This window comes from Erigeron canadensis, chromosome 2 (assembly GCF_010389155.1).
Source record: "Erigeron canadensis isolate Cc75 chromosome 2, C_canadensis_v1, whole genome shotgun sequence".
Lineage (NCBI taxonomy): Eukaryota > Viridiplantae > Streptophyta > Magnoliopsida > Asterales > Asteraceae > Erigeron > Erigeron canadensis.
Window position 1 is genome coordinate 5,036,632 of NC_057762.1, and position 19,932 is coordinate 5,056,563.

General features: G+C 31.0%; 1 protein-coding gene across 1 annotated transcript; it reads left to right on the plus strand.

Moving 5' to 3' along the window:
- Positions 1-9,551: 9,551 nt before the first annotated feature.
- Positions 9,552-18,220, plus strand: LOC122589737 (ABC transporter B family member 19). The gene is made up of 9 exons (XM_043762063.1): positions 9,552-9,864; positions 9,968-10,022; positions 10,556-10,731; positions 11,059-11,259; positions 11,664-11,923; positions 12,002-12,318; positions 12,801-13,844; positions 13,918-14,159; positions 16,810-18,220. Exons 1-9 carry the CDS (start codon positions 9,610-9,612, stop codon positions 18,016-18,018), a joined length of 3,759 nt encoding a protein of 1,252 aa, XP_043617998.1. The 5' UTR covers positions 9,552-9,609; the 3' UTR covers positions 18,019-18,220.
- Positions 18,221-19,932: the final 1,712 nt, after the last annotated feature.

Consider the following 19,932-nt stretch of genomic DNA (forward strand, 5'->3'; position numbering starts at 1 on the left):
AACTAACTAATTTTAAATCACAAATTGCACTTTGTAAGCTCCAGCTAAATAAAGCTCGATCCGTAATTTGAGCTGGAGCATTTTGATAAAGTTTTTCATCATTAGTGAATTATTCTTTAGAGGTTACATAAGATTCAAATTTGATATGCTTGTTAGGCTTGTTAAATCAATCAAACTATTTGAACGAAAAAAAAACCATTTAAATGTTGCTATTTGGTACCAATCGAACTATTCCTTTTATTCGAGTTTAACTTGAGCTTGAAATTTGTAATGCTCGGGATTCTTGGGATCGACATTAACAACTCCACAAACCATATCGAAAAACTTTGTATGATTTGAGTGTCCCTGAAATCGATAATATTAACTTTTATTATTAACTGGGGCATCTAACTTCAAACTTTTGACATTTTACTTTCTATGTCATCCCATTTCTCATTTTAGCAAGATATCTTGATCTATTAGATATACATGTAACAACAAATTGAGATATCAATAGATATTACTCCTTTACGATGAAACACCACACACATTTAAAATTAAGAATGGAGACATCTAAAGTCATGGACGTAGCCAGAAAAGAGATATAGTTTGACAGGTATTTTCTGGTCCATTTGGTTGCCCCTTTTATATGCTACTTTTGTTTGCACCATCATTTGTTTCGTTGGAAAGGAAAACTTGCATAATCTTTATTCAACTTGGTGGATGTAATTATTACTTGCAACAATCTCTTGTACTTGATTATGAGGTTCTAAACATCTTCCAAGATTCACTAATCATCAAGACTGTTAAATACTCAAACCCTAATCATTCATAGTTGGAAACCAAACAGTTGTATTATAAAATTATATAGTCGCATTTTTACAAAGAAGCATGTTTTACAAAAGATACTAGATTATTTACCCACGTAATACGCGAAGAAACACATTAAAAGTAATCAATGTGATACCAACAATAAACCTGATCATATTCCAATAGAAAAACATATTATATGTAAGGAATCCCATAAACGTGAAAGAAAATTTCTCTTAATGAAAATTGAACCCAAGACTTTTGAAATTTTAAATTATTAATTTTTCAAATACTTTATAATTAGCTTTTGTAAGAGATGTAAACTTTATAAATTAATATTTAAAATGAAGACTTGATAACTCACATATATGTATCTGTTTTATATTTGTTTAATAAAAAAACTCATGTCATCTTCTTATATATTAATATATATTTATTCTAACCACTTATCGACTAATCATAATTATTTTCTCAAATTGACTTTTATTTTCAGTTTGACTTTTATATTATAACTAAAAATAAAAAAATATATATGCCCACAAGAGCTTTAAGTATAATTATATTATTAATAATTATAAAAGAAAGTCTTATTAATTTAAATTTTTTTATTTTTATAATTAATTGACACATTTTAATTTCATACAAAACTATATTTTAAAAATATTAAATAAAATACAATTACCACTTTTCAGTTTTCATGATTAGTTATAAATAAATTATTAAAAACTTGTCTCTACAATAAATCTAAAACTTATCTATGTTTCAAGTGATGATAATAATTCAATCTGCATGATAACTTATATCTACATCCTAAAATACAAACTAATTATCGATATATTTTAATAATATATCAAAGAATCATATATTTTGGTAAATATTGAATTATCATTTTTTCTTATATTTTTTAAATTTGAATTTATAAGGTTTTTTATTTACATTAATTTAATTTTTCATTTTATTATAAAAATATCGTTAGTTTTTGATGTAATTGACACGAGACTAAGTCTAAAATATATGTGATCTAAATATAGCATTTATTTATCTTTTGGTTTAGATAAGGGTATATAAATTTAAGATAATGATATAATGACATTTTTATCTTTATTTTACATATTCCAAAATATTAACCAATCATAATTTTCGATTTCATCAAATGAAAATCTATTTATGTAATAATCTCTAAATATATATAAAAGGGAAACCTTAATTACAAAATGGAGGAGTTTGGACTTTTGGATAAAGTTTAACTTTTAAATAGAATCATTAGATTAAATGTTGATGTCATATACCTTTATAACCTTTTTAGATATAATTTTAATTTAATAAATTCATATATCGTTATAAATTACGGAAAATAATTGTCTACATTTTACAATTATAGAAAGTAACTAATTTAATGATATAATTATGGTGAAATAATTCCTAAACTTTAGATTATATTTTTAAAATCACTTTTTATTTTATTGTTATTTCAGATTATGACTTTATATATCTTTTTATTATATAACGTAATAAATATTGGTTATGGTTATATAACTCTTATAAGTATTTAGTCTTAAATCGTTAATCTCTTGTAATAGTTAAATAAAACATATTTCTGATATGTACATGGTGTCTAGAATAATCAAAAGATAAAAAATTATAAAAATGACCACATCATCATTTTTTAACATCTTTTATTTATTTTTGTTAAATTAATAAAAATGATCAAATAAAGAATTAAGTAAACAATATATATTTTGTTTCGGTTGGGTTGGTTCGATTTTCCATCTGAATCTAAAACTGAATCATATCTTTTGGTTGTTGGAAATCAAAACAAAAACCATTTATCTTTTGGTTTTCGGATTTTTCGTTTTAAATATGATTTTTGGTTTTTGGTTAGGTTTTTCTCACCCCAATACTTAATTTCCATATATGAATTTAAACATATGAATAGTTATTATTAATTTTTTGCTTTCATGGAAACTCTTAGATACAAATAAAATTATTAATAGACGAGTTAATATAATTACAAATTTTAAAAACTTACGATCTGTTGTCTTTCACCATCTTTATAATGACGCATCGAACTTGAAGCTCTTATGTTTGTTACATATGATGATTAAGTATATGAGAATTGATCAATAAAATCTTTTTTTTTTAAATATACATCGTACCAATTCTTTTTTATATATACTTAGAATCATTTCATCATATGTAACCAAATATAACATTATTGTATTTCGACACCTTTTAATTAAAAAATTGTCATTATACGATATTATAAAATGTTATTTTTATTAGTTATATATATCTATCTGCGTATTACGTGAAATATAATCTATACAAACGTTATATATCCATTCAGTTACTTCATCCGTTCTTAAAAAACAAACAGGCTCTAAGTGTAATATGTGGTCTAAATATAGCATTTATTTATTTTTTGGTTTAGATAAAAGTATGTAATTTTAAGCTAATGGTACAATGACATCTTTATTTTTATTTTATATCAAATGAAAACCAAATATTACTCAATCATAATGTTCGATTACATCAAATTAAAATCTATTTAATGTTATTATATGTACTTCACCATTTTTAAATATAAAACAAAATTACATCAGAGTTCAAAAGTTATCCTTTAAAGTTAAGTTACCAAAGTATAATGCATGTCTATATAAAAAAAAGGTATATTGATTGGAACCGTCTGATCTTATGTGCCTTTTTGGCACACGCATAACCCCTGTGTTATATGTTATTTTAATTTTGACATGTTATGTTGTCATAACAATGTCTTATCTATGTTATTTTATTTCAATACACATGATAATTCAGATAAAATTGTTTACATTCTAAGGTATTAAATCTCATATTATATTGTCATAATTTTTATCCTTTTCTTTTTTGTTTTTTAGAAAATATTTGTTTTTGTTATTAAAAAAAAAAACAAAACAAAACAGTATTATGTGTCTTTTCATGTGCTTGAATTATTTCAAATAATTTTGATATGTTCAATATATTTGTGCTTTATGTTATCTTTTATTTTGTAGCTTGGGTTCCTTAATTGGGTTTCATGTGACATAAATTACGCACCAAATTCAATTTGGGGTTGGACTTTTAACATAAGTTTAATAGATAAAAAAAAAAAAAGTTATGACATTATGTTATTTGCATGTATTTCTCAAATATATCATGAATAATGAAATTAGAAGAAAAAAAGACCTACGTCGGAGTAAGATTGATTTGCCATACAATGCTATAACTAAAATATCATCTACAATAACTTGTGATATGATAAATTAAAGACCATAAACCCTAAGGACTGAATTGTTAAATAGTGAAATGCTAGGGAGAAACTTCTACGTATAAACAATCTACAATGACAAATAAAAATTACTCATAGTAAGTAAAGCTTTAAAAGGAAAATGATGTCATCAAACAATCCAAGAGCTATAATCCAAAGTTAGATTTCATCTAATGGTTGTGGTATTTAAAAGGGAAATGACGTCATCAAACAATCCAAGAGCTATAATCCAAAGTTAGATTTCATCTAATGGTTACGGTTTTTTCAAAAGTGATTTAAAGAGGCTGTTTTATAATTATTGTAAGATGTAAGATACCTAAGATCTTAAACATAAGATTTACACAAGCTTTACATCATTTTTACATGGTTAATGATAGATATGTCTAGTAAATATGCTTAAAAGTATGCTTAATTCATTAAATTTTGACACATGGATTCCACATATACTCTTTCTTAATCCTTATCATTTATCTTGTCATTGCATGTGTCAATCATTCTTTATCATGCGTATTTTTAAGCCTAAATTTTAGACATATTAATCATATTTCTTTTTATATATAGTACAAAACATATAACACAATTGTTGTATTCAATTGTTGTGTTTGTCTAATAAGTGATATTATAACTTTGAGTCTAACAATAAAGAAAAAGGTTTAACACAAGATCTAGTCATGTTTTTATATATCAACGTACTACTTCATGTAACACTCATGTTTTATTGTTTATTATATGTAATGTAATTAATAGATCTCAAAAGTTGAAACAACTTTATAAGTAAAGTTGGATGATTTTTGAATCACCTTTGATTTTAATTAAATGGTCAAAATTCCCTAATTTTACCTATATCAAATTTAAGGGATCTTAATCCGTATTGACTTATATATGTGTTCATAGCTTGTCATAATTTCCCAAAAACTTTGACTTCTTCCAATAATAACGAGATCAGTTGATTGTCAATTTTGTCATATCAGCGGTCATGTAAATACTTTAAATTGGGACACCCATGCTAATAACACTAATGACTTCCTTCATCACTTTATTCCACACACATATATATAAACTCCGCGTAAAATTGATGAGACAATGATATCATCAGTTAAGCGACATATCAAAACTGATACCAATGGTTTTTCTTTTCTGACACAACCGACGTAACAAGTGACAAGGCCGTCGGTAGGGGTATTAAAAGTTAATCTACACAATTTAGATTTTTGTTTTGTATTTTACCTATTTTAGCCCTAAAAACTAAAAAGCATCACATATATTCAAAGGTTGTAATAATTACACTAATAACAGAATTGAACGAATCAATATCATTACAACACTCGGAATTAACAACATTCATATTTTTCAATGCCAAAATTAACAATTACATTGAACATGAAAGTGGTCCTAAAATATTAAGCCCTATAAAGCACATCACATGCCCTTCTTACCAACCCTTTTTATGTGGCACCACATATATTATAAGGTCTAAATTATTCACTAAAACAAATCTTTTGTCCCCAAAAGCCCTAACACTAACCACTTTCTTTAATTCATAAAACCATTATACTCTTAGAAAAGGTAGAAACATCCCTTTTTACTATTATTTTTCTATTTCTACTTATATTTTTAAAGAAAACAATAAGATAAGGACACACAAAAGTAGTATAAAATTTGTGTCGAAAGTATCGTTTTAAACATTTTCATTTCATATATAGATCATACTTCGAATACTTTTTAGCTTAATGTATTTCATGATTTTAGGTAAAATAAAATAAGTATTAAAATAAAACAAATAAAACAATAGGTTTTATTCATTGATAATCACCGTGAATCATGAAAATCATCGTACATCAAATGCTTCGTGAATCTTCGTGCATCAATTTAACCATGATCTAAGGGTCAAGATCTTGTCTTATTTGTTTTACTTTAATACTTGTTTTACAATACCTAACCTCTATATTTCATTTGTCGAGTAGGTTGATGCTTTTGCAAATTACGCGGGCTTTTGCTTCGTCCGACCCAAAATACTAGTAGCCCAACTGCTACCTGTGACCTGTTGCTTAAGTTTGTAAAGATTTGAAGGTACATAACAAAAACAACATACAAAAAGGTATTATAAAAAGAAATGCTAAAATAACAAACGTTTTATAAACCAATCTTTATGAACACATGTGTAATGTGAGGTGGTCCAATCAATAAACATAAAGAGTGAAAGAGAGAGAAACCAAACATGATTTAATTGATAGAAATTGTATTTTGTATAACGTTTGTAAATCTAGAAAACGTTAAACCCTTTACTGGTTAATGTATTGTTAGATATTTTAACGTAATTGCGCCGACTAATTAACCAATATCGTCATGGTAAGACATAATATAGGTTTGGAGGTACGAAGTGGACAGTTATCTGAATTTATTATGACATTAGGGGAGAAGCCCCTGATTGTAATGATATTAAAGAGATTTAAAAACCTTGAAACTTCGTAATCTTTAAGGATTTATATTAATGAGATTTCCCTTCATTGATCTTCTTATCTTAGCTGGGTTTTTTTTCTCATCACGCACCGAAAAATCTCAATCCCTAACTGTATCCGATTAAAGTATTTAGGTAAACCGCCAAATCTGATTCCATCTAAAAGTAAACACGCCTTCAGAGTTTTCGTATATAAGATTTGTTCGTTTTAGTAGTCATCCCCAACACAAATAACACTAAGTACGTTACGTGACATGACAATTTTAAATTTATTCACAGTTTATAGCGATTAAAATCACTCAAATATATTTGTTTTATATAGAATATTATAGATTACTCGTTTAAGTTTTATAACCAGTAAAGTCACTTTCGTTTCCATCAACATACATACAAAAATGATAGAGAATGGAGCTTTTGTAATGCGCCAAAATGACGATGAATCGACCCATCAACAAAAATGTGTTCATTTTTTCTTGAATTTCACTAATGTGTTTGGATTTTGTCTAAGTAAAGGCCATTTGTTAAAAGGACTATTTCTTCCCCATTTTTTCCTGCCATACCAACATCACGTCATATTTTTTCTTTTTTCTAGAACACCTCCTAGAACACTCACTAGTTATAGGACCTATTCTTCACTACATCCTTAAAATTTTAATTATTGTCTATGTTTTTACACAAAGCTACATAAATAGGATGGGAATTCCCTAAAGTTATTTATTACTTTAGAGGTAAAGCTATTAATCTCAACCCTTAAAGGATCAAGATTCAAAGATAATCTTTGAATTTTGACCTTTGATTTCAATCCAAATGTCAAGATCCTATTAACTTTACCCCGAAAGTTATTTATAACTTTAAAGAATCTCCATCCAAATAAATATCTTTTAACACTTAAAATAATTACACCTTTAGTCCTTGAAACAGTAAAATATTCAAAATTTCTATACATGTATTTCCTAAAACCGTCAAATATTTACAATATTTTCACATTTGGTTCCTAAAATAGTCAAAAACTAAAAATAGTAACACTTGTAGTCCTTGAAACGACCAAAATACAAAATATTCACTCTATTTATACAGGGACATTTCATCCCACCCAAACACGACCAATTTCAATCTTTTCTGTTAGAACATTAAACTTCCATTTTCACTTTTAAATGATATCATCATCAAACAATATCGTCGTTCGACCCCGTATGATCGATGATGAGATGAAGAAACTTATCACGACCGATATCACCGAGGACACCCTTCTTCAAACAGATTTCTTTGCGGTGATATAAAAGCTACAACGTAATCGAATCTGGTGTGCAGTGGCGAAGCCAGCTAATTGGCTTAGGACGGGCCAAAAAAAATTTCGGCACTATCTAGTCACAAAGGTTTAAAAGAATTAATAAAATCAAAGGTCTAAAAGAATTAATAAACCAATTCACAATTTAACGATGTTAAATCATTCCATACTTTATAATGAATTAAAATAAAAAATAATTAAATAAGTCATACTTATAACTAAAGAAGCATTGATTTATGCTATCACAATCACAATCCAGTAATATATAAGGAAAACCTATATAGATTTGTAAATTGAGAATATTGTAAAGTTCAACTTAAAGAAAACAGTAATGTCACTTGTTTTGAAAGCTCCAGTGACACGTTTTTTCCATTGGACCATGAGTATGTCTTCTAACTAGGATGAGCCAAAAGATAATAAAACCCATTATCAAGGTTAATATACATATATTGGATCTAAAAAACCCAAGTCTAGAATGGGCCATGGTCCGTCCCACTCCCAAGGTGGCTCCGCCACTGCTGGTGTGCACATTGTACGGGTATCCCGTTAGTTCGTTTCCATTACCAAGTTCATATATTAAAATATGCGGCATGTTTTCAAAGTTCATGCTTATGAACCATCGAGAGAGAAAGATAATTAATTACCATCTCATTTTTGTTTTTTGTTACAAATAAATTAGTTACTCGTATTATAGCTTGATTATTTATGAAGCGGCCTAAGTTATGAATTTGAGAAAATTCATACATCGAAAGAGATAAGTTCATATAATATACGAGTAATAATTAATAAAAGAGAAAATAACATCAATATCCAACAAATCATAAACAAATCTTATTTTAGCCAAGTTTCGCATTGCGATTTCTGAGTTTCTCATGGCGATTTCGGGTTTTTGTTTGCGATTTTGCATTTTTTTGTTGTGATTTTGCGAATCTATTGCGATTTTGCTTTGGTTATTTGGTAAAAATTGAAAAAAACTTGGCTTAAATGATATAAATTTATGAATATTTGGGTTTCTAAGCTATTTTCTGTAATTTTAATAATTTAATTTTTTATTGACCATTATGTCCTTCTCCTACATTAAAAATTAAAAATACGTCTTTACATTTTTTCTATTATCTAACGCTACTACATTTATTTATTATCTAACGTTACAAACCTATAAAAAAAAACTAAACATTGTATTGAAACAACCATCATTGGGCGATTATCTTAAGAAATAGAAATAGTGCGACTAATGAACATTGCATTAAAATAGTATATCGCATCGTTGCGATTTTGATTTTCTTTTGACCTTTTCGTTACGATTTTCCGAATTTCGCATTGTGATTTCCATGTTTCTCATTGCGATTTTTGGTTTTTGTTTGCAATTTTGCGAATCATTGCGATTATGCGTTTTTTATTGTGATTTTGTTGAATTTAGTGAAAAATTGAAAAAAACTTAGCTAAAATAGTAAAATGATACTACTAGTATATCTTTATGAATTTATAGGTATCTAAGCTAATTTTCCTTTATAAACATTTCCAAAGTACAAAGCTTACTCGTTTGACAAAGATTTGCAAATGTAATTATGAAATTCCAATTATGTCCCTTAAAATGCAACCTTTTTGTAAACCATGGTTAAACACTTCTTTTATATATAACCCAACATCCACCATTCACATTCTCTCACTCTCACACCATTTGACTACAACTGACTTCTCTCTTTCTTTCCATTCCATGACAACTTCTTTCTAAAAAAAAAAAACCAAAGACACACAAACAATCTTGTTTTTAGTATAATTTAAAAAAAAATGGCGGAGACGCCAGAAACAACAACAACAACAACCAAGGCAATGCCGGAGAAGAAAAAAGAGCAAACGTTGCCGTTTTATAAACTGTTTTCATTTGCAGACAAACTTGATTGTTTTCTAATGATTGTTGGTACTATTGGTGCTGTCATTCATGGATCCTCCATGCCATTTTTCTTCCTTTTGTTTGGTCAAATGGTCAATGGTTTTGGCAAAAATCAATCTGATTTACATACCATGACTCATGAAGTCTCCAAGGTTTTTATTACTACTAGTCATTATATTACATTTTTACATGTATATACATAATATATAGTTTTATTGAGATCTGAATATTGTTTTTTGTTGTAATTTAATGCAGTATGCTTTGTATTTTGTTTATCTCGGATTGGTCGTGTGTGTATCTTCCTACGCAGGTGAGAAGCTAATAACAGTCCTGAATTTAATTTAAATTATATTTATAAGTACGATAATTTGCTGCTTAAAAAATGTAACTCGTTTTATGAATTATTTGTTCAGGACAAAATGTCGTGTATAAGTTATCTTTTAAATCTATTTATCAAAAAAAATTGCTAGACAAACAAACTTTGATTATTTATAGTAAATAACTAAATATGAACATTTAATTAAATTAGTTTCTATTTATCTAGACCATGTCACATGTTACATATGTTTATCAACATTTGTTTATTTTTCTTATGATATAAAAACATAATGTTACAAAATGAGTATTTTTGTTATGTAATGTAATATGTATGTATATTTAAGCCAGTTGAGCAATTAGGATCAGGTGCACGTGGGTTACTTGTTATCCTTTGTCCTTTTGGTCAAAGTTTTGATTTTTCGATATGTATGTTTCAGTCACATCCACATCATTTTTAAATTTATTAGTTTTTGTTTTTTTGTTGGAAAAATAATAAGTAATTTAATTAATGTGAGTAATTAACAGAAATAGGATGTTGGATGTATACTGGAGAAAGGCAAGCGAGTGCATTAAGGAAAAGGTACTTGGAAGCAGTTTTGAAACAGGATGTCGGATTTTACGATACGGATGCTAGAACGGGCGATATTGTTTTTAGCGTATCGACTGATACACTGCTTGTTCAAGATGCCATTAGCGAAAAGGTAAACATGATGTTACACAATTTTGGATATGATGAGAGTTTTAGTGTTTAGAAGGCTATATATATATGGGGTGAGATATTTTGAGACCACCTCTTATTTTAGGACCAACTACCTCTTATTTTATGGGTATATATATATACTTTAGTAACATTATTTTATGGTGCACTTTTATCATAAATCAACATGCTGATAGCGTACATCTGTGTAAAACATAGTGTATAGAGAATATTAGTTGTGTATCACATCCGTTATAATTCTGAAGAATTTTGATGTTTAACATTAGGCATTTAACTGATACATTCTCAATTTACTATGGACTAACATTAGGTGGGAAACTTTATCCATTATTTATCAACATTTTTGGCCGGATTGGTGGTTGGTTTCGTGTCCGCATGGAAGCTAGCTCTTCTTAGTGTTGCAGTAATTCCAGGGATCGCATTTGCAGGCGGCTTATACGCTTATACACTTACAGGTCTCACTTCTAAAAGCCGTGAATCGTATGCCAATGCTGGCATCATCGCTGAGCAGGTAATCTTAATTCTTGGCCTGTTATACTTGACTTGTAACACGTTGATAAAGTCATAAAACAACTTGGGATTTTTGACAATTCAAGCTTTTGTGACAAGTTTCATAGCACTATGATTTTCTTTACAAATTTTACTGAACTTTCCCTATCTTAATAAATAATTTAGTTACTTTATGAGCACCATTGAAACTAAAGTACTTTCAAAGTTTATGTGATCATATATTATATTAGCATGCTCTACAGTAATAAGAACACTTTGCTTTATATGTTACTTTTAATTTTACCCCTTCACCTTTAACTTATTGTTTCCTTAGTGTGGTATAAATCAACTACTAATATAATGATATACATTTATCAAGTTGTGAATCACAAGTCTAAAATGTTTATTATTATGTATGATGATTAGGCTATTGCACAAGTAAGAACAGTGTACTCGTATGTCGGTGAGACCAAGGCCCTTGACTCGTATTCAGATGCAATACAACACACTCTTAAACTCGGTTACAAGGCCGGTATGGCAAAGGGTTTGGGACTGGGATGTACGTATGGAATTGCGTGTATGTCATGGGCGCTTGTGTTCTGGTATGCCGGGGTTTTTATTAGGAACGGGCAAACAGATGGTGGAAAAGCGTTCACTGCTATTTTCTCTGCTATTGTTGGTGGCATGTAAGATTTCTACTATACTTGTCTTGTTTTATGAATGATCATTGTTTGGGTTTAGTTAAAGTAAGTTGATGGAAACAGGAGTTTGGGTCAGTCGTTTTCGAATCTTGGAGCATTCAGCAAAGGCAAAGCTGCTGGTTATAAGCTTTTGGAAATTATTAACCAAAAGCCAACTATAGTTCAGGACTCTACAGATGGGAAGTGTTTATCGGAGGTTAATGGCAATATCGAGTTTAAAGAAATATCTTTCAGTTATCCTTCAAGGCCAGATGTCCTTATCTTTAGAAATTTCTCCATTTTCTTCCCTGCTGGAAAGACGGTAGCTGTGGTTGGTGGTAGTGGATCTGGTAAAAGCACTGTTGTCTCACTGATCGAAAGGTTTTACGACCCTAATCAAGGTAAATGAGACAAGTCTTCCTGTATTCCAAAGTTATGAGTAAGGTGTCAGTTTCGACCTGTTAACTTATGAATGAGTTGATTTGGTTCATCTAATACAGGCCAAATGAATTAAGTTAGCTAAAAGCGAACGGGCCAAATGGAATGAAATTCCCCTAGAGTATTTTAAATATGGTTACAATCTCTATAAGGCTTTATCATTGTATTCAAAAATCTAGATTTTTCATCTATAATAACATGTTTCTGTAATCTCATTAATCCATTAGTCTCATATAGAAGTTTTAAGAAAATGGACTGTGGGTCAACGCAAATCGACTATTTTCATTTTGACCCGTATCAATAAATGGCCTATTAGCCTGTTACGACCTTTACTGACGTCCCCCCCCCCCCCCCCCCCCCCCCCCCCCCCCCAACATACCCGAGTCATGACCATCACAATTTTCTTTGTGTTATTGCCAAGTTATTTATATTCCGGGTTATGCAGGGCAAATATTATTAGACAATGTGGATATTAAAACCCTGCAGCTACGATGGTTACGCGATCAAATTGGTCTAGTGAATCAAGAACCTGCACTTTTTGCTACAACTATCCTCGAGAACATACTTTATGGAAAGCCCGATGCAACCACAGCTGAAGTCGAGGCTGCAACCTCTGCAGCCAATGCTCATAGTTTCATCACCTTACTTCCAAATGGCTACAATACTCAAGTAGGGGAGCGTGGGGTCCAGCTGTCTGGTGGCCAAAAACAGAGAATTGCAATCGCTAGAGCAATGTTGAAAAACCCAAAAATCCTCCTCCTTGATGAAGCAACCAGTGCCCTTGATTCAGGTTCCGAGAGCATCGTTCAAGAAGCTCTTGATCGGTTAATGGTTGGAAGAACAACGGTTGTGGTTGCACATCGGTTATCTACCATAAGAAATGTTGATTCAATATCAGTCATTCAACAAGGACAAATTGTGGAGTCAGGAACACATGAAGAACTAATTTCAAAACCAGGAGCCTATGCATCTTTAATAAGATTCCAAGAAATGGTGGGAAATCGAGACTTTTCAAATCCTTCAACTCACCGTACACGTTCATCACGTTTGAGCAATTCATTGTCAACAAAATCTCTTAGCCTCAGGTCCGGGAGCTTAAGAAATTTAAGCTATCAATATAGTACAGGTGCTGATGGGCGTATAGAAATGATATCCAATGCTGAAACAGAAAGAAAAAATCCAGCTCCAAGAGGGTATTTTTTTCGCCTTCTGAAATTGAATGCTCCTGAATGGCCTTATTCGATAATGGGTGCTGTAGGATCAATTCTATCTGGATTTATTGGTCCAACTTTCGCTATTGTAATGAGTAATATGATTGAAGTTTTTTACTTCAATAACCCTGCTCGAATGGAAAGAAAAACCAAGGAGTATGTTTTCATATACGTTGGAGCCGGCTTATACGCTGTCGTTGCATACTTAATCCAACATTACTTCTTTAGTATTATGGGAGAGAACCTTACTACGAGAGTAAGACGAATGATGCTTTCAGGTATTTTCTACTTGCATAAATTCTTTCTTTTAAAGTTATATACGGCAACTTTGTAACAACCGTTTTTTTATAGCGATAATGAGGAATGAAGTTGGATGGTTCGATGAGGAGGAGCATAATTCTAGTTTAGTCGCAGCACGTCTAGCCACAGATGCTGCAGATGTGAAATCAGCAATAGCTGAGAGGATTTCGGTTATACTGCAGAACATGACATCTCTTCTCACTTCATTTGTAGTTGCATTCATTGTAGAATGGAGGGTCTCACTTCTCATCCTTGGCACTTTCCCTCTTCTTGTTCTTGCCCATTTTGCTCAGGTAACTTACTCTCATCAATAATCCCTCTATTATTGTTCTAAAGGGCAAACATATGGTATTAATTTTTTTAAAAATAATAATTGATACACCTAAAATGTGCTTAAGTATGAGAAAATGGTTAAGCCATGTTTCACATTATAGACATCCATAATTTAAAAAAAAAATAATTTCCGTCAAACTCTACTTCGGCGACATTTTTAAGCAAGGAGAAACCGAAAATTTTATTTACAAAGGCAATTACTTATTTAAGTAAAAACTCCTCAAAAAGTTTAGAAATCCACGGTTACTAAGTTAACTTATTAACTTGTAATAAGATCTTAGATAGAAGAAACTGTAGATATAAAACCACCAAAGTTGATAATTTTTGATATAACTTTGTGAAACTAGGCATGTGGAGACATAGAATTTGATTTATTTAATTTAATTATAGTTGTACTTGAAAGAGAAGATCATCAATTTTGATAATATAAGAATCTTGGTTTTGGGTAATATTATCTGTGATATTAAACGACAAGAACGTATATTCAAAGTGGGCAGAAATCAAGCTATTGCACTCCATGTGCTACCTCAATTTGGGTTCATACTTTCCCGAAACTCACACCAGACTGCCATATATAAATATACATACAATTATACATTATATATATACACATACACTCTCTTGCTTCAATAAAGGATCCACATTTTACATTTGAAAATTCATATTACTGTCTTTTAAAACATTTGAAAAGTTATATTGGTCTTATGACCACTACAAAGATTTTGTAAATGATTCCTTTTGAGCCCATTAAGTATATTAATGCTACTAATCAATATTTTTTTTCTCTTGGTTGACTTTATATTTCTCGAGTCATTGCAACGCTTCCCTTATTTTCAGCACCACCTAATACTGTTTTTTTACACACATATATATATTGAATGGGGTGGTGATCCACTTTTATCTGGCCGTACACCACTAATCATGCTTCCTGTTGTTACAATATGTTTAGTGGTGTATGACTAAAAAAATTTGTTTATTGGTTAAAAAGTCCTAGGTGAAAAATTGTCAAGATGGATAAAAGAGGACATATAGCCTCAATTTCTTACAAAATTTACTAAGAAAAAAAAGAAAAAAAAAAAGAAGACAATGTTAGATGTGAATGGCACGAGTGTTGGCAGAGATAGATTCTTAATCCCGTGAACATTGCACGCCTTTTTTATATTTATAAACTAACACCATGCATTGCATTATTTATCCTTTTTGGTATTCAACTTTCACTGTTCTATTCGTAATTTTCAAGTGTTGTCAGATTGCATTTATACATCATGCCAATTAGCCCCTGGCCCCATTTGTGTTGCTTTCTTTCTTCTATATATCTCAATGTATGTATGCATTATGATTTAGATCAACCGACATTTTGAAAGTGAGATAACGCTCAATGACCATAAGGTCTTGGTTTCGTATATTATGGGGGGCTTTCTCAAAAAATTGTGTTTTCTCATGGATAATGAATAAATGATTTGGTGTCGGAATATGATCTCGTAGTCCCACCAATGGCACGATGATAATATAGTGGTGTGATACAAAAAATTTCTATTAAAAAAAAAAAATCAAGCCCAAAGCATTGACACCACCAACCACATTGTCTCGATCTCGAGTCAAATTGATTGAAATGGGTTACTTACTGTTGCACTGATACACTTACATTGGTTTTCAACAGTATGTGGGACTTGTATCTATAGTATTTTGATCAACCAACCAGCACATTGGCTTTACTATAATATAGATAATATTCAGATATATGTATTCTTTTGTCATATACCCATTTACTTCTATAACACTTCATGGTCCCAGTTCCCAGACATGAAATGAAATTAACTTCTTGTTTTTAATTAACTTTTTACCACTTTATTCTACACCAAGGCTAGTTTTGTCATTTCCACTTTTACACTTTTTTTGGTACAACATTTCACACTTTTACACTATATCTTTCATAAAAGTAATTACATTTTTTAAGGGAAAATGATCCGTACTGCAGACTTTACCTAAGCTTAGGTACTGCTACTTTAAAAAAAGTTATAAATTAAACCTTTGAATTTGATAAACATACATAGCCCCCCTCTGAATTTTACATAATCTCCTCCTAAATTTTACATAATCCCCCCTTGCTTTACCTAAGATAGGTATTGCATGCTTTACCTATCCTTTCCCCATTTTTTTAGATGAAAGTCAAGTTAAATTGATATGGGGTGTTTGGCATTTTTTCTTACAAACATTTCATATATGTCATCGCATATTTAGGAACTTAAGATGAAATGTATATAAAAACTGGATTATTATACTGTTATCTAATCAGATAATGATCATGCATTTCACGAGTTTTGGTGTCTTCAAACGCTAAAAAACTGATTATCTGTCACTTAATCAGATAATGACCTTCTAAACGCTATGCCAGATTGATTAGCTGCGACTTAAATCTACCTACTCAACTCTTATCGTGTCTGAAAACGGTTAAGTTCTTAGCTTTTCTTTTTTCTTTTTTTTTGTGTCTGAAAATGGTTAATTTCTTAGCTTAGTTATACTGCATTTTGTAATGTGCTTAACAAGAAATTAGCATGACCTAGTTTTAACTTATTGACAATGAATGCTGTTGGATTTTGCATTTTGTAGCAACTTTCTCTCAAAGGATTCGCTGGAGACACAGCAAAAGCACATGCAAAAACGAGCATGATCGCAGGGGAAGGAGTAAGCAACATTCGAACAGTTGCAGCCTTCAACGCCCAAGACAAGATCCTTTCATTATTCTCTGCTGAACTTAGTGTTCCTCAGAAACAAAGCCTACGTCGTAGTCAGTTCTCTGGCATTCTCTTTGGTATCTCTCAACTCGCTCTTTTTGCATCTGAAGCTCTAATCTTATGGTATGGTGCACACCTTGTTACAAAAGGCCTTTCCACTTTCTCCAAAGTGATCAAGGTGTTTATCGTTTTGGTTATCACGGCAAACTCAGTAGCTGAGACCGTTAGCCTTGCTCCTGAGATCATTAGAGGTGGTGAAGCCATTGGGTCGGTATTTTCAATTCTAGATAGATCTACACGAATTGACCCGGATGATCCTGATGCTGATATGGTTGAAACAATCCGGGGTGAGATTGAACTACGTCATGTAGACTTCTCATATCCTTCAAGACCTGATGTAATCGTTTTCAAGGACTTTAGTCTAAGAATACGGGCTGGCCAGAGTCAAGCCCTAGTGGGAGCTAGTGGTTCGGGTAAAAGTTCAGTTATTGCTTTGATAGAGCGGTTCTATGACCCGACTGCAGGAAAAGTTATGATTGATGGGAAAGATATAAGACGGTTAAATCTAAAGTCTCTTCGTTTAAAAATTGGGTTAGTCCAACAAGAACCTGCACTATTCGCGACAAGTATAATGGAGAACATTGCATACGGAAAAGACGGAGCTACAGAGGCAGAGATTATTGCAGCTGCAACTGCAGCAAATGTGCATGCATTTGTTAGTGGTTTGCCCGAAGGGTATAAAACTCCGGTAGGTGAAAGAGGAGTTCAACTCTCGGGTGGACAAAAACAAAGAATCGCAATTGCCCGAGCAGTTCTAAAAAACCCGACAATTCTCTTACTAGACGAAGCCACAAGTGCTTTAGATGCTGAATCTGAGTGCGTGCTTCAAGAAGCACTAGAAAGACTAATGAGGGGACGAACCACAGTTCTGATAGCCCATCGTTTATCAACAATCCGAGGGGTTAACAGTATTGGTGTGGTCCAAGATGGTCGAATCGTGGAACAAGGTAGCCATGGTGATCTTATAAGCCGACCCGAGGGGGCTTACTCTAGGCTCTTGCAACTACAACAACATCGCATATGATTATAAAAGGGGTTGGTTTATGTAGACAAAAATAGTAGGTAAATTGTGCATGTTTTTGGTCTCCAATCGTTATGTGATGTATAAGCCTTAGGTTTCATTTGTTTGTTCGATTGGTTCCATCTTAACTACCCTCCCCTCAACATTTTGTAATTGAATGCTTGTGTTGTTTTGTATTATATATTTTTTGCATATTCAACATCAACTATACATGGACATTTATGATTTCCAAAAGGCTCAACATATCCATATATTATCCCCATTAGTTTCTCTATCTTCGAATAACGATAAGGCTATTTATATCTCATCTTTGTCAAATTTTTTCTATCGAAGATTAGATATTATTATTGTTGTTATATATATATATATATATATATTTTCATGATACGATTAGATATTATTATTGTTGTTTTATAGAAAATGTCTATTATAAAGTGTGGATAAAATGCTAATGAGTATAAACAGAATGGTGTTAAAAAGTTGCAAGTGGTTATAGACAACAAAAAGGATGTCATGCATCTTTTCCAAACAATCTCATCAAAGTATCAAAACCCCATGTGGCTTGCAAGTGTTGTTTTGCTTTTTAATACAAAACTTTTTTTTTTTTAATGTGGGTCTTTTGATCCTCTAAAATTCAGCGCACGAAGTTTGCGTTTTTGGGGCCTAAGGCCCACAAAAGCAATGGGGTTATTGATGAAGACCACTGGGTTTTATAGATTTCTTTTCAATAATTTGGAAACATCTCATGTTATTCATGTCTTCAATTATTGTGTTGTCTAATAAAGTAAGATATATGGAAATGGCTAAAAAGTAAAGTCCCATTGAAGTGTAAATTACTTGATGATGTATACTCACTTAAGTTGAGTTGAGGTGCAACTTTTTTGTATCCGTATAAATGGTTTGTGAATTAGTTATGGTCCATAATCATGCACCATGTTACTTTGTAAGAGTAATTAAGTATGGTCTAAGACTGTAAATGAATCACACTTATGTTTGCAAAACTCAACTCTATAGGTAGTGTTAGATCAAGTTTTAACTCGATTCCTTGGCTCGGCGAGTTCTCTTGATATAGCTTTGATATTGGCTCAAGAATATCTAGACACTAATAATGGTCAAGAACTATATACACTTGAGCAAACTCGGATCGAGTTCCACCAAAAATTATTAGCACTTGAATAGTGTTTGAAAGGTTTAATGAAAATTCCAGTTGACCTCTTATAGACTTGATCCCTACTCATTATATGTTTTAACTCTTATATTTATATGAACTCGAAATCAACAAACTGACTCCATCAAGCTTAGATTGAGTTCCAACTCGAGTCAGTCATATAAACCTTTTTAAGCTCAAATCTACGATTTTTGATTTAATTAGCTCAAATTGATAAATTCGACAAATCAAGAAGTCTTAACTTAGAATTGGGCTTGGCTTGAGAAAGAGACTCCATTCGATCTTGGATAATTATGGTCCAAAACTCCAAATACAGAGTTAATGTGCTATACAGTATACACCTCCACTTTAATCCAAATTGAAAAAGTTGAAGAATGGGCTTGTATAATAATCAATGCGATGATACTTCAGTAAAATCATAGTATAGACGTAGTGTGAAATGTTAACATCTTTTTAAGTAGAGGTTGGGGCAACTATATTTTAGCTATAAATTTATATAAATATAATCATAAACTGCTATCTATACGAATATTATAAAAATTAGACATATGCCAACATCAACTTCACCTTGGCATTCCTCGTCATAGTCACATAAAGTTTTTATTAACATTCAAAGATTTAGTGATGTCAAAACATATCCAAATTCCAAAGAAAATACATATAGAAAGGACAATAAGTCTTTTCATGAAATGACATGGATATTATATCAAACTGTTTTAGTATTTATTAAGGGTAATGATATTTGTATC

Excerpts from the sequence above, each read along its gene's own strand:
- LOC122589737 (XM_043762063.1), top strand. The coding sequence starts at position 9,610 with ATGGCGGAGACGCCAGAAACAACAACAACAACAACCAAGGCAATGCCG. Across the intron at positions 10,023-10,555 it reads GTGTGTATCTTCCTACGCAG|AAATAGGATGTTGGATGTAT; the intron begins GTGAGAAGCTAA and ends AGTAATTAACAG. Across the intron at positions 14,160-16,809 it reads TTCTTGCCCATTTTGCTCAG|CAACTTTCTCTCAAAGGATT; the intron begins GTAACTTACTCT and ends TGCATTTTGTAG.